This window comes from Psammomys obesus, unplaced genomic scaffold, assembly GCF_907164565.1.
Source record: "Psammomys obesus unplaced genomic scaffold, mPsaObe1.curated_primary_1811, whole genome shotgun sequence".
Classification (NCBI taxonomy): Eukaryota; Metazoa; Chordata; class Mammalia; order Rodentia; family Muridae; genus Psammomys; species Psammomys obesus.
Genome location: NW_026587216.1, coordinates 34,924,120 through 34,936,840, shown reverse-complemented (window position 1 = coordinate 34,936,840; position 12,721 = coordinate 34,924,120). Strand labels below are relative to the sequence as shown.

Below are 12,721 nucleotides of genomic sequence, written 5' to 3'. Positions count from 1 at the left end.
GATAGATAGATAGATAGATAGATAGATAGATAGATAGATAGATAGATGGATGGATGGATGATACAGATAGTAGATAGCTTTATTTATATATTTATTTGTTTGTTTATTTATTTATTTATTTATTTATTTATTTATTTATTTATTTATTTATTTATTTGGCTATTGCCAGATGGCAGGGACACTGGCTAGGTGCTGGGGTTACAAAGATAGCTATTAACCTCTGGGGTAAAGGATTCAGCCTCAGAGAGATGAGTTTCAAGCGGATTGATCAAGGAATACAGCTATCATGTATTTTGATGCTGCCCAAAACTAATCCTGTTTATCTCAGTGATGTGAGAGTAAAGAGAAGTCTTGTTTCTAGACGTGACTTTATCATTGACAGCCACCCAGTGTAACACAGGGTGGACAGGCTGCTGGCAGGTGTAGAGTCTTCCCTGAGGCCTGGACTCTGTGTCCATGCATGTTTCTGTTGCTTGAGCATCAACTTGCAGCTTGGGCAGCATGTATACCTCTTTATGCTGCACAGTAGACACTACTTTAAGATAGCTCAGAACTGATTTCCCACATGGACTTTTGTAACGGAATAAGATTATCCTTAGTACTTTTCTTATATTCAATTTGATGTCTACCTTTTCCTGAGCTTATCCACGGATGTTGTGTGAGTTCAGATATTGAAGCCTGGAATTCCACTTCTGTGATTTGAATTGTGTTAGGGAATTATTCCAGCAGGCATCCTCAGTGTTTGAAGGCGTCAATGTGTTATGGTAGTTGATGTCCTTGTGATTCCCTAGCAACTCACACAGTTAGTAGTAGTAAGAATCAGCTCAGCACAAGTTGAGAACGTGACCTGTGGTCTTCCTCCTTTCTAGTGTAGTTGCATGGCAAATACAGAGATGTTTTGTGCATTTTTAAAGGCCCAGAAAAGCCTCTAAAAATGGTTAATAGTGTTGATTAAACACTCTTACTTTGCACTGTTCTAATTGCTGTTATCTGTACCCCCTGCTCACCATTATCACTTCCCCTTTCACAATTCCTCTTTGGTTTCCTGTTTGCAAGTACTGATTTTCCTACACAAATAGAGTAATGCCTGGTATTCTCTGTGTGTCTTGGTTTTCATTTTCATAATGATGTACAATCATACCGGTTTTCCCACATACATAAGACATAAATGCTGACTCCTGGGTTACATCATTTATCCTCTTTATTGCACTGGCCTTTCTGCACCATAGTAAAAATAACCAAGGGAAGGATTGTGAATTGGAAAATCATGTTTGTTTGCCTTGCCTGTGCTCCGGGATGGCTGGTATTCTATGTGGGCCCTCTAGAGTGTGTGTGACAGGAAAGCAAGCATTGAAGATGAGCAGTAGAGTTTCTGCGAACTTTGAAATCTGTGGACATTTCCCTACCTGTCCTTAAAAAACAAAAAGATGAGCTATTTCCTTCACTTCTTTAAGTTTTTGCTTTATATTAAATATAAGATGCTTCTAGATATAATTAGGGCTAATTTTGTGATAAAGTTGGAAAGGATTACCCTGGAACTCCATTTTAACAAATTACTCAAAACAAGCGGAAGAAAACAAATTAAGAAAATTTTCAAAAGGCATCCTTAATTTTCCTGGTGAATTAGCTGTCATCTAATGTCGGAAAATAAGTACTGTGGCCTTCCTAAAGTCTCAGTACTGTGTTCTTGAGGACCCAAATCTCAGGTGAGTTAATTGCACGTCCTAGCCGTGCTTTGTGCTTCGCAGTGGGCTTTCTGCTCCTCTGTTCTCTGTAGATATCACTAACTCCACCCAAGTGTCCTCACCACCTTTTCTGCTTTGGGCCAGCTAGCACAGGTACCAGGCATGTTTTCACTGTAAGAATTTTTATTAAGAGTGGGGCTGAATTGATGCTGTCTACTCATGCCAGTTACTTCTGTAAGAATACTACCAGTTAGCGCACACTGGCAAAGTGAATATTTTGAATTGCTAAATGATTATAAGTGTTAGTGTTTATCTTGGACTAGAATATGTATGTGTTGTTGTCTGACAGCTATGATGATGAGCAAGCTTAGAGGTCATTATATTAGTGGTAAGCACTTATTCTGTTTTAATCTTTCTTGTTCATTCAACAGTTACTTTACTGTCATTTATGGGAAACAGCAGTGAATAAAACTGGCCTGACCCTGCCCTGAGCTGCCTACAGTTGATTGTTCATTCTCTGAAGGTCTTTTTCTGTTTGATTTTTGCATTTGTTTTCTCTTTTTAATTTTCAGTTTTTGACAGTCTGATATATGCATAGAATGTATTTTGATCATAGTCACGTCATTATTCTTTCTTAAATTTTTGTAATTACAAGATAGTTTGGGTGTTTTAATTATCAAGGGACTCTGTAGACTGAGAGCTGACTGACAAGAATTTCCAAGTTAGGATCAATGATGTTTTAAATCAAGTGTTCCAAACATGGTGGTATGCCTCCTTCAGAGTTTCTTGAGCTGCGTGATCTAGTTCATTTCCTTCATATTATTCAAAATTCTACTAGTGTTTCATATATATAAAGCATTATCACTGCTAAGTTTCCATCTGTGATCTACCCTATTGGAAAATGTTTTAAGCACATGTTGATATTTTTCTGAATTATAAACTAATGGTTTGTTATGATTAGTATAAGGGAGAGCAAAGCTTTGGTGACTGATAGCATTTGCTCTTAGCAAAATCTGAGTTTTAGAAATGAAAAAGTTATTAATGCAGGTAAGTATTCATAATTCTCAACTGTTAACAAAGCAGCTCTCAGAACCATGGGACTTAAAATTTAAAAAAAAAAAAAAAAAACTGTTTCAGTGTAGACCTGTGTCCTTTGACTGACATCTCATAGAAATTGCTAAATTGCTTTCAGTAGACCCTCTGATGTGCTCTTTGTTTGCTTGTTGTTTTCCTTCACAAGCCACCATTTCCTAAGAATGAAATAAAGCTTAAGAAGGTAAATTCTTGTGCCCAAGCATATAATCTTTCCTCTACTACTGCTTCTATTGAATGCAGACTCGCCTTTGGAGTAGGGGTAGAGGAGGTGTGTCTGCTTGACTATCATGAGAGGCTGGGGTGCGCTCTGAAACATCTCGCTGTAGAGCAGTGTGGAATGGGTTATGTGTAGTCTCAGCCTTCTTTTACAATTCCTCAGACATAGGAAAGGGGGAATTTCCATCACTCCAAAAACGGAACCAATCTTTGATGAATTATTTTAACTACAAAAGAAAAACACGAATGTAAGTTTTTTGGTTTACAGACTATTTAGAGCAGTAATGAGACTTCTTCTCCCCACCCCTCCCCTGTGGGCTCATAAAAGATACTCAGATAATACTCAGATAAGTTTAGTTAACATTTTAGTTAGGCTTACATAAGTACAAACTATTGATTTTTATGTTTATTCTGTCTTGGAAAATAATGAACACTTCGAAATTATTTGGCAACTAATAAAAATTCAAAATAGGATAAAATTTAGAGAAATTAACCATAATTTGGAAGTTGTATTTTTAAGATAAACTAAATTAATGTGATGACTTTATTTACAATCTTATTTCTGGTGATAAGATATACAGTGGGGATAATTTGCAGGCAATCATATTTATGGATTATTTTAAATACTTAGCTGCTAAAGCATTTCTGTTATAAAATGCCACTGCACAATTAAGCATAGGTAGAATTTTATGAACATGTTTGGCAGGCAGTACAATTTATAACAAAAAATACAGTTATTATTTGCTGGCCAACTTTATTTTTAGATTTAATTCTGCTCAAATCATCCACTTACAATTGCTGATTTTTTAATGCTTAATTAAATTATTTAAAAATTTACATTGCAAATTGTCTTTTAAACTTTTTCTTTATTCTTCCTTTTGGAGATTTTATTTGGCTGTTCTCATAGAAAAAAAAGATAGCACTAAACCTTCTTCCAGTCCCTTAAGTGTAACAGCAGGACTCATCCATGTGCAGGCTGGTTTGCTACTTTTGTCATAGATTGCAGTACAATATAAATGACGTAGGAGTCTGAGAAATAAGCCCCATCTCAACCACACAGATGTCATCACATAGCTCAGTGTCACTGGTGATAAATGCAACCATCTCAGGTCACTGACTACAGGAATGAGATAAAGTTAAAAATACTCTATTTGTAAAGTATTTACATTATTCAGGAAACAGTATATAAAATGATCCTTCATATTCATAATTACCACACCAAATATTCAGTGTGTGTCCTGGGCAAGTAAGTATTTACCAAGCTAATTTGCTATTTTGCAATTTTTATGTTCTTCCACTTATGCATGTCCTATGCTCTATAAAAATGGGGCTTTGGCTTGAACTCTTAAAGATATCTTTATTTATCTAAAATCTTATTTTTCTTTTAAATAATGAGAACAATGCTGGTTTCTTATATATCCTCAGTAATTTTGTAATGATGCTTGAATGTCCTCTGTTAAATATTTTCCTTGCATATCATCTTTACATTTCATCGGCTTCTGAAAGTATGTGAAGATGTTTTTTCAAGAAATATTATTAGATTATTATACAACTCTAAAAGTATTTTTAGCCTAACCTGTCATTGAGATATCCTTACTGATTTTTAAGTATTTAATTTGTATTATCTCTCTCCAGTTCTTCTAATTAATACTTCTGACTACTTAATTAAAATAATCACAGATTACCAAACACTGTTTGCCTTGTATTCTTTGAAATAACCGTAGATTTTTTGCTTTATCCCATTGTTAGTCTTTCTTTTTCTTTCATTCATAAGTACTAATAGGCTGTCAGTCTGCTAAAGACCTTACTACTAACAGGCATTTTAAGATACCTTAAGATTGTTAAACAATGGTCTCATGCAACAAATACTGCTTTTTGCCTCCTGTAGGAAACCTGTATTTAACTTCACTCACATGTACCTGGAATCTAAACAGCAGAGTAGTTGCGACATGCCAGCCCTTCTTACAGCATTCTTTAGTTTAAATTGGCAGTTCTGCAAGTAGCAGAAGGGTGGTTCTCAGAAGCCCCAACCACAAGTGCAGGCAGTGTGGGTGGCAGTGCCTGTGATCAGGAGGAAACTGAGTTTGTGTCTTCTATTATTTTAAGCTTAATGAATTTTTATCAGCTTTGTTTACAGTCAGTGATTCTAAGAGCCAGTTCTCTCAGATTTCTTTTTTATTAATATGTGGGGGATCATTCAGCATTGCAAATTGACATTTTTTTCTAGGTAATACTATTTCTCTTTATTTGTGCACTTATTTGGTGAGGTAAAGTGTGCTTACAACTAATCAAAACAAGCATTTGGTGGGGATTAATGCACGACTCATCAGCAGACTGGAATGTGAGCATGCGCTATGAAACTGCAGTTTGTCCTTGCTACGTTTTCTGTCATTTACACTCTAGTTCCATTTATATTGTGGTCCATTCTTTTTTCACTTCTTCATAGATTGGCCAAAATGGAAAGGGCTGGATTCTGCTCTCTTCCACGAAGAGTTAATGGGACTGGCTAAGATCAAAATCTGAGGCTTTTTCCATCCTTAATCAGGTATGCATTGAACAAAAATCACTAATTCTATGCATGTGCCTTTAAAGTATTTGATTCATAATCATGAATATAATTTAATTAGATATTAAGTTCATAACTTCATATTGATCCTAAAATTGTAAATTACCTATGAAAAGTAATTTGAATTTTGTAATGGATTAATATATAAAAGAATTATCAGCCATGAAAATTTTCAGCTGGTCTTAGAAAAGTGTAATATTTGGTATCAGTGCGATTCCTCATTGCTCAGTATGTACATCCAGAAACAATCCATTTGTTACTTAATATGAAGTTTCAACAAGTTAATATGATCAAACGCGTGTGTGTTGTTTCATGGTGTCCTTTTAATATTTTGGTGGGGAGTGGTTAAAGTTGCTTCTGTCTTTTGGAATTCTCAACATCACAACTGTATTGTTACAGTAGTGATTATGACTGGCTTTCAGACCTAGTTATCTAGACATTTTGCATTCCCTTCTGATTCTGCAGTTGGAAAATGATTGACTTGTGCATGGTCTAAATAGGTCTATGAAAGCATTAAGTGAGGAAATCACACTGGAAATTAAAGCTTTATACTAATTTACTGTCATTACTTGTCTGAAGAGTGGCCATTTATCTCTAATTTGAAGGGAGCAAAGCATCTCATTTTGAATGAGCTCATAACAGGAAAAGAACAAACCTATGAGCTTCAGAAAATCCACAGCCAGAGCTAACAGCTGCATCGGTGCTGTGATGTCAGAGCTAACAGCTGCATCCGTGCTGTGATGTCAGAGCTAACAGCTACATCGGTGCTGTGATGTCAGAGCTAACAGCGGCATCAGAACTAAAAGCTGCAGCAATGCTGTGATGTTAGAGCTAACAACTGTGTCAGCACTGTGATGTCAGAGCTAACAGCTGCATCCGTGCTGTGATGTCAGAGCTAACAGCTACATCGGTGCTGTGATGTCAGAGCTAACAGCTGCATCAGTGCTGTGATGTCAGAGCTAACAGCGGCATCAACTAAAAGCTGCAGCAATGCTGTGATGTTAGAGCTAACAACTGTGTCAGCACTGTGATGTCAGAGCTAACAGCTGCATCCGTGCTGTGATACTAGTTGCATCATATTAATACCGTTTGTAAATTGCAAGATGAACTTCCTGACACTTAGAACAGTGCAAAGGCCTGCGTCCATCTCACAGAGAAGAAACTGTATGTCTTCAGCTTACCTGAATGCTGTACTGCCTTAATCAAAATAGTGGCTTTCTGTTGTTTGGTTTGCTTAGGGACATCTTCTATGCGAAAGTACAAAAAGATATAACACTTAAGTGTTAACAAAATGTAGGTATTTAGAATTTCTGAAAAGAATTTAAGAATTATTTATTTATGTAATTAATGCATATGAGTGCTCTATTTGCATGTGCTTGCATGAGAGAAGAGAACATCAAAGTCCATTACAGATGGTTGTGAGCCACCATGTGGTTGCTGGGAATTAAACTCAGGACCTCTGGAAGAACAGCCAATGCCCTTAACCATGGAGTCATCTCTCCAGTCCCTCCTGAAAACTTTTAACTGTAATCTGTGAAAGTGAGTGTAACAGACCTAATTGTGTAAAAGCATGTGTCAATCTAACACCAAAACACAGGTTAGATAAGGAAGTTGATGGGTTTTTTTAAACATTTACAATAGGATGGCAGATCTGACCTCCCTGCCCTCTAGTATCTGGGCTTCAGCTTCTTCCATGGACAAATTAATTGATAAGTCAGTTAACAATATTTAATAATCAGATGCTTTTAAAAGAGGCTTTGGATGCTGTCACTTCTGTGGTCTATTGGAAGAACCCCTCTAAATTACCTTAAGAAACGTTGAGGAAACATTTAACTCAGTGGTTCTCAACCTTTGAGTTGCAACCCCCACCAGGATCACATATCAGATATTTACACTACAATTTATAATGGTAGCAAAATTACAGTTATGAATTTACAGCAATGAAATAATTTTATGGTTGGGTCACCACAAGATGAGGAACCGGTAGTAAAGGGTCACAGCTTTAGGAAGGTTGGGAACCACTGAATTAATTTATATAGCAGTAGAATCTTTGAGGAGTTGATTTTCTTACTCTGAAAAAGAGAGTTAAGTATATTTACTATTCCTTATCTATAGAGGTTTCTATTTAGTCTTAATTATTTTGTTTTAACAACATACCCTTCATTACACAGTCTGTACCTTTCATTTTTTTCTCACAGCATTGATAATGAGTTAGAACTCTGACACATCTTTGACCAGCCTCAAACACCTCTGTGAGGATACACTCTTGCACAGGTGTTGTGTACTCTGAGAACGAAATCTCAGCAGGTGTGCCACACTTGGGTTAAGATGTGCCAGAGGCTGATCTCTGCAGCTCCTGAGGAGGCCCAGTGCCTCTGGCCTATTAACCTTAGTGCACCTAAGTTTAAGAATTTTAATTATTAGCTTTAATAATTAATTTGAATAATTTTCTCTGTGATTAAAAACAGTTGAGGGAAACTAACCGTGCTTCCCTAAATGACAAGGATCTGCATTTTTTTTACCTCATGCTATCCAAATGCTTTACCATTTCAAGAGTATCTGTTAAAAAGATAAGTTGTTCCCGATCCTGACCGGAGAGAGATCCCTTAGGGTTGTAGTGGGTGTAAGGGGTGAGGTCTCACGCTGGTGAGCCGTCTCTGCAGTGTAGTATCTGGGCTTTGGCTTCCTCCATAGCCTCAGGGTTTTCCCAGTGCTCTACATTTGTTCACATGATCCGTGTTCACAGGCAGAAGTGGGCGTTAGGCTTTAAAGCGTGTTTTCTAATCCCTTCTGAAGTCTCTCGTGCCATCGTTAGAGTCATGCTTTGAGAGTTCCTGAATTCACTACCGTTATGCCTAAGTACAGCAATTGTCAGGTGGACTTTTGGGGTATGTATGAACTGTTCATTCTGAGCAATGCGTATATATCTGTTTTGGAAAATACAAAGAAACCTACAGATATTACATTGGACCAGCTGAATCCATTTTATGGTTTCTCTTTTAATTTAAAAGCATCACAAAGCAAATAGTTTTTTTTAAAAAAAAAAAATGAGTTTAGTTACAAACTAGTTGTTTCTTATTTTTTTTTTCCAGTCCCTTTTTGCTTTCTTTTACGACCACATGAAACTTGAGAAGCCACCTAAAGCTATATCACTTAGTGGAGTTGGGCAGTTCCCAGGTGTCCAACAAGAAGGCCTGGTTTAGGCTGCGATGGCCACTGTCATTCCTGGTGATTTGTCAGAAGTAAGAGATACCCAGAAAGCCCCTTCAGGGAAACGTAAGCGTGGTGAAACCAAACCAAGAAAAAACTTCCCTTGCCAACTGTGTGACAAGGCCTTTAACAGTGTTGAGAAATTAAAGGTTCACTCCTACTCTCACACAGGAGAGAGGCCCTACAAGTGCACACAACAAGACTGCACCAAGGCCTTTGTTTCTAAGTACAAATTACAAAGGTACTATACTCTATTTGTCTTTCAGATTATACTTTCTCTTGTGTTGGCCATCTGAAGCCATTGTAAGCGTGTGTATCTGTATACACATTTCTCAGCTGAATTGCAGAGAGGAAATATTAAGTAGATTAGACATTGGCTAGTTTCAAATACTCGAAATCACATTCTTTTGTGTCAGTGTCTTTGGCTTTTTTTTTTTTTTAAGTAAAATGCTTAATGAGAATAGAATTTCCATTTGTAGAAAGAAATTTCTACATGAAAAGAATGTGGACATTACATAAGTATGTTCAGTCTTGCTTGTTTAGTTCTGTAATGAGAGCTGAGAACCAGTCAACACCCGAGTGGCAATTTAGATGGCTCAAGTTTTGCAGTGTGTTAACTGTGGTGTGTGAGTTAGGTAGATCCTTTATTAAGAGAGCTGTGTGTTAGTGTTAGCAGTTTAGCTGCCCATTTGGAAAATGAATACGCACCTTTTTCCTAAGATAATCACTCACAGAATATATCTATGTTTAAAGGCACATGGCTACTCACTCTCCTGAGAAAACCCACAAGTGTAATTATTGTGAGAAAATGTTTCACCGGAAAGACCATCTGAAGAATCACCTCCATACCCATGACCCCAACAAAGAGACCTTTAAATGCGAAGAGTGTGGCAAGAGCTACAACACCAAGCTTGGGTTTAAGCGACATTTGGCCTTGCACGCTGCAACCAGTGGCGACCTCACCTGCAAGGTGTGTTTGCAGACTTTCGAAAGCACAGGTGTGCTCCTGGAGCACCTGAAATCTCATGCAGGCAAGTCGTCCGGGGGTGTGAAAGAGAAAAGGCACCCGTGCGAGCACTGTGAGCGCAGGTTCTATACCCGGAAGGATGTCCGGAGACACATGGTGGTGCACACGGGAAGAAAGGACTTCCTCTGTCAGTACTGTGCACAGAGATTTGGACGAAAGGATCACCTCACTCGACATATGAAGAAGAGTCACAATCAAGAGCTTCTGAAGGTCAAAACTGAACCAGTAGATTTCCTGGACCCATTTACCTGCAACATGTCTGTGCCTATAAAAGATGAACTCCTGCCGGTCATGTCGTTACCTTCCAGTGAACTCTTGTCAAAGCCATTCACAAACACTCTGCAGTTAAACCTCTACAACACTCCATTTCAGTCCATGCAGAGCTCTGGGTCTGCTCACCAAATGATAACAACGTTACCTTTGGGGATGACGTGCCCCATAGATATGGATGCAGTTCACCCCTCTCACCATCTTGCTTTCAAATGCCCGTTCAGTTCTACCTCATATGCAATCTCTATTCCTGAAAAAGAACAGCCATTAAAGGGGGAAATTGAGAGTTACCTGATGGAATTACAAGGTGGCGCACCTTCTTCATCCCAGGATTCTCAAGCATCGTCCTCTAAGTTAGGGTTAGATCCTCAGAGTGGGTCTCCAGATGATGGTGCAGGCGACCTTTCCCTGTCCAAGAGCTCCATTTCTATCAGTGACCCCCTCAACACACCAGCATTGGATTTTTCTCAGTTGTTCAATTTCATACCATTAAATGGTCCTCCTTATAATCCTCTGTCAGTGGGAAGCCTTGGGATGAGCTATTCCCAAGATGAGGCTCACCCTTCTGTTTCTCAGCTGCCCACACAAACCCAGGATCTTCAGGATCCTGCGAGTGCTGTGGGTCTTGGTTCTCTGCACTCGCTGTCAGCAGCTTTCACCAGCAGCCTGAGCACAAGCACCACCCTGCCCCGTTTCCACCAGGCATTTCAGTAGGGTCTGGGTCGAGGCTTTCATCTGGAGGTGCTTGCATAGCCCCACCCGCAATGACCGTTTCTATTTTAGTGCCTACTTCTAAGACAGCACAAAAACTTTTGCTTTTGTATAATATCAGGTTTTATGAAGCCAGTAAGTAATAGGAACTAGCCTCTTTGATAAGCTTTGAAACCATGTTTAATTACGTTGGCTGTCTCCCTGATTTACTGCCAGTTGTCATAGTTTCGGAGTTTTATTTCATTATAAGAGCGCCATTATCACTAAATTTTACAAGTCCTGTGTTCAAATTACTGTTAGACCTTTACATTTTCATTTTGTCTAATAGCAATGGGCATTGGACATCTGGTTGATTTTTTTTTTTTATTTTGCAAATATGCAGTACAATGTAAATCTTAAGAAATGTGTGTGAATAACTGAAGTGTTTTACATTTTTACTAGCCACTAAATGGATTCATGATCAAGTGTGTTTTAAATGAGTTAAGAATCCAGTTTGGGGAGATGATAGTGTTTTCTTAACTATACCATCATTTCAGATCAATATATTTTTAAGACTGCTATTGTCTGGCTAAAATATAAGCATATGACAAAAAAAAAAAAAAAAGAAGAAAAACAACTTTCAATATCTGTATCTAAAAGAAACCTGGAGAGGTCACAGAGTGTTCCGTGTTAGCACTGTCCCTTAAACTGTTCGGCCGCATTTCACCCATCTTTACGTTAACAATGCCTGGCATCAGAGGCTTCAGGATCAGTGTAGAAATGTTCTGTTTTATGTCCTTCGCCTTTCAGAGCCAGGATGGCTTCAATATAGCAGCGTTCTTACTTTGCATGTTGCTTAGTCCAGAGTCTTAGGGCCAGTGAAGGACAATAGGCAGTCAGGATGTGAAACCCAGAGTGGGCTGCCTCAGTCTTCGAGGTGACAGACTCCTCAACAGGAAGATGGATGTAAAACATACAGCCCAACCTCAGCACTTGTCTAGAGAATTTCCTCTGCTGCCAGGAATGAAAACTGGACTCTTTCGGGGCAAAGTAAAAGCCTGTCACATCACTCCCAGAACTGCAGTCTTGCCCCTGTGCTGGCTTGCTCATGCCTATCCATCTTCCCTTGCTGTGTTTGGATGGAGAACTTAAAATCAAACACGTTAAAAAGCTGCTTGAGGAGTTTCCACAGTTTTGCACACCAAAACCAATAAAAGCCCACTTTTACGCATCTCTGGGAAATGGGAGGAATCTTACAAATAAGTTGAATTTGTAGAGGAAACAAAGGAAAATAAAGCAAACACCAAATGAATATGAAAACACCAAGGACGCAGTGCTCACTGAGCAAGGTAGCGATGGTTTCCTCTTGTTAGACAGCCACTAGTAATCTCATCAAAGGTTCCATGTATATTTTCCTAAGCATTCTTTGTGGCAGCAGCCTTTGAGACTTATCTATTAAGCACTTGTTAACACCTTATTTTGGGACCCTTCTTTTGGGGCAGGGGTAAAGGGAGATTTATAAAAGAGTATGTATCTCTTTAAAAAAAAAAAAAAAGATGAAAAAAATCTTTTTGAATTTCTGAGCACTCATTTGCCCTGTATGGGGAAGCTCATTCCCTTTTGTAGGGCCAGCTATCACTGCGTATTGCATTTGTTTACCAGTAATTCTAAACATAATTACAGATTGCTGAATATAATACCTTATTTAAAATACCTGGGAGTAGTATAAATTGAGGAGAAGTGTAATTGTCACGTGGCTGGGGCTTTCACTATATGATACACGCCTGGCGCACTTCATAGAATCAGAGCTGCTCTCGAGAGGGCTCTGGCTCTTAGTTTTAACCCCGGAGCAGTAGTTTTTATACTTATGTATTTAAATTTTATTATGAAAAATTACATTTTATTAAAAAAAAGTGTTCCAAAGGCATTAAAATTATATATGTTAGTACGGAAATACTTGTT

General features: G+C 38.2%; 1 protein-coding gene across 1 annotated transcript; it reads left to right on the top strand.

Moving 5' to 3' along the window:
* The first annotated feature begins 8,664 nt into the window (after positions 1-8,664).
* Plag1 (PLAG1 zinc finger) lies at positions 8,665-10,877 on the top strand. Its single transcript, XM_055603484.1, has 2 exons — positions 8,665-9,013; positions 9,526-10,877. The coding sequence occupies exons 1-2, from the start codon at positions 8,772-8,774 to the stop codon at positions 10,781-10,783; spliced, it is 1,500 nt and encodes a 499-aa protein (XP_055459459.1). The 5' UTR covers positions 8,665-8,771; the 3' UTR covers positions 10,784-10,877.
* Positions 10,878-12,721: the final 1,844 nt, after the last annotated feature.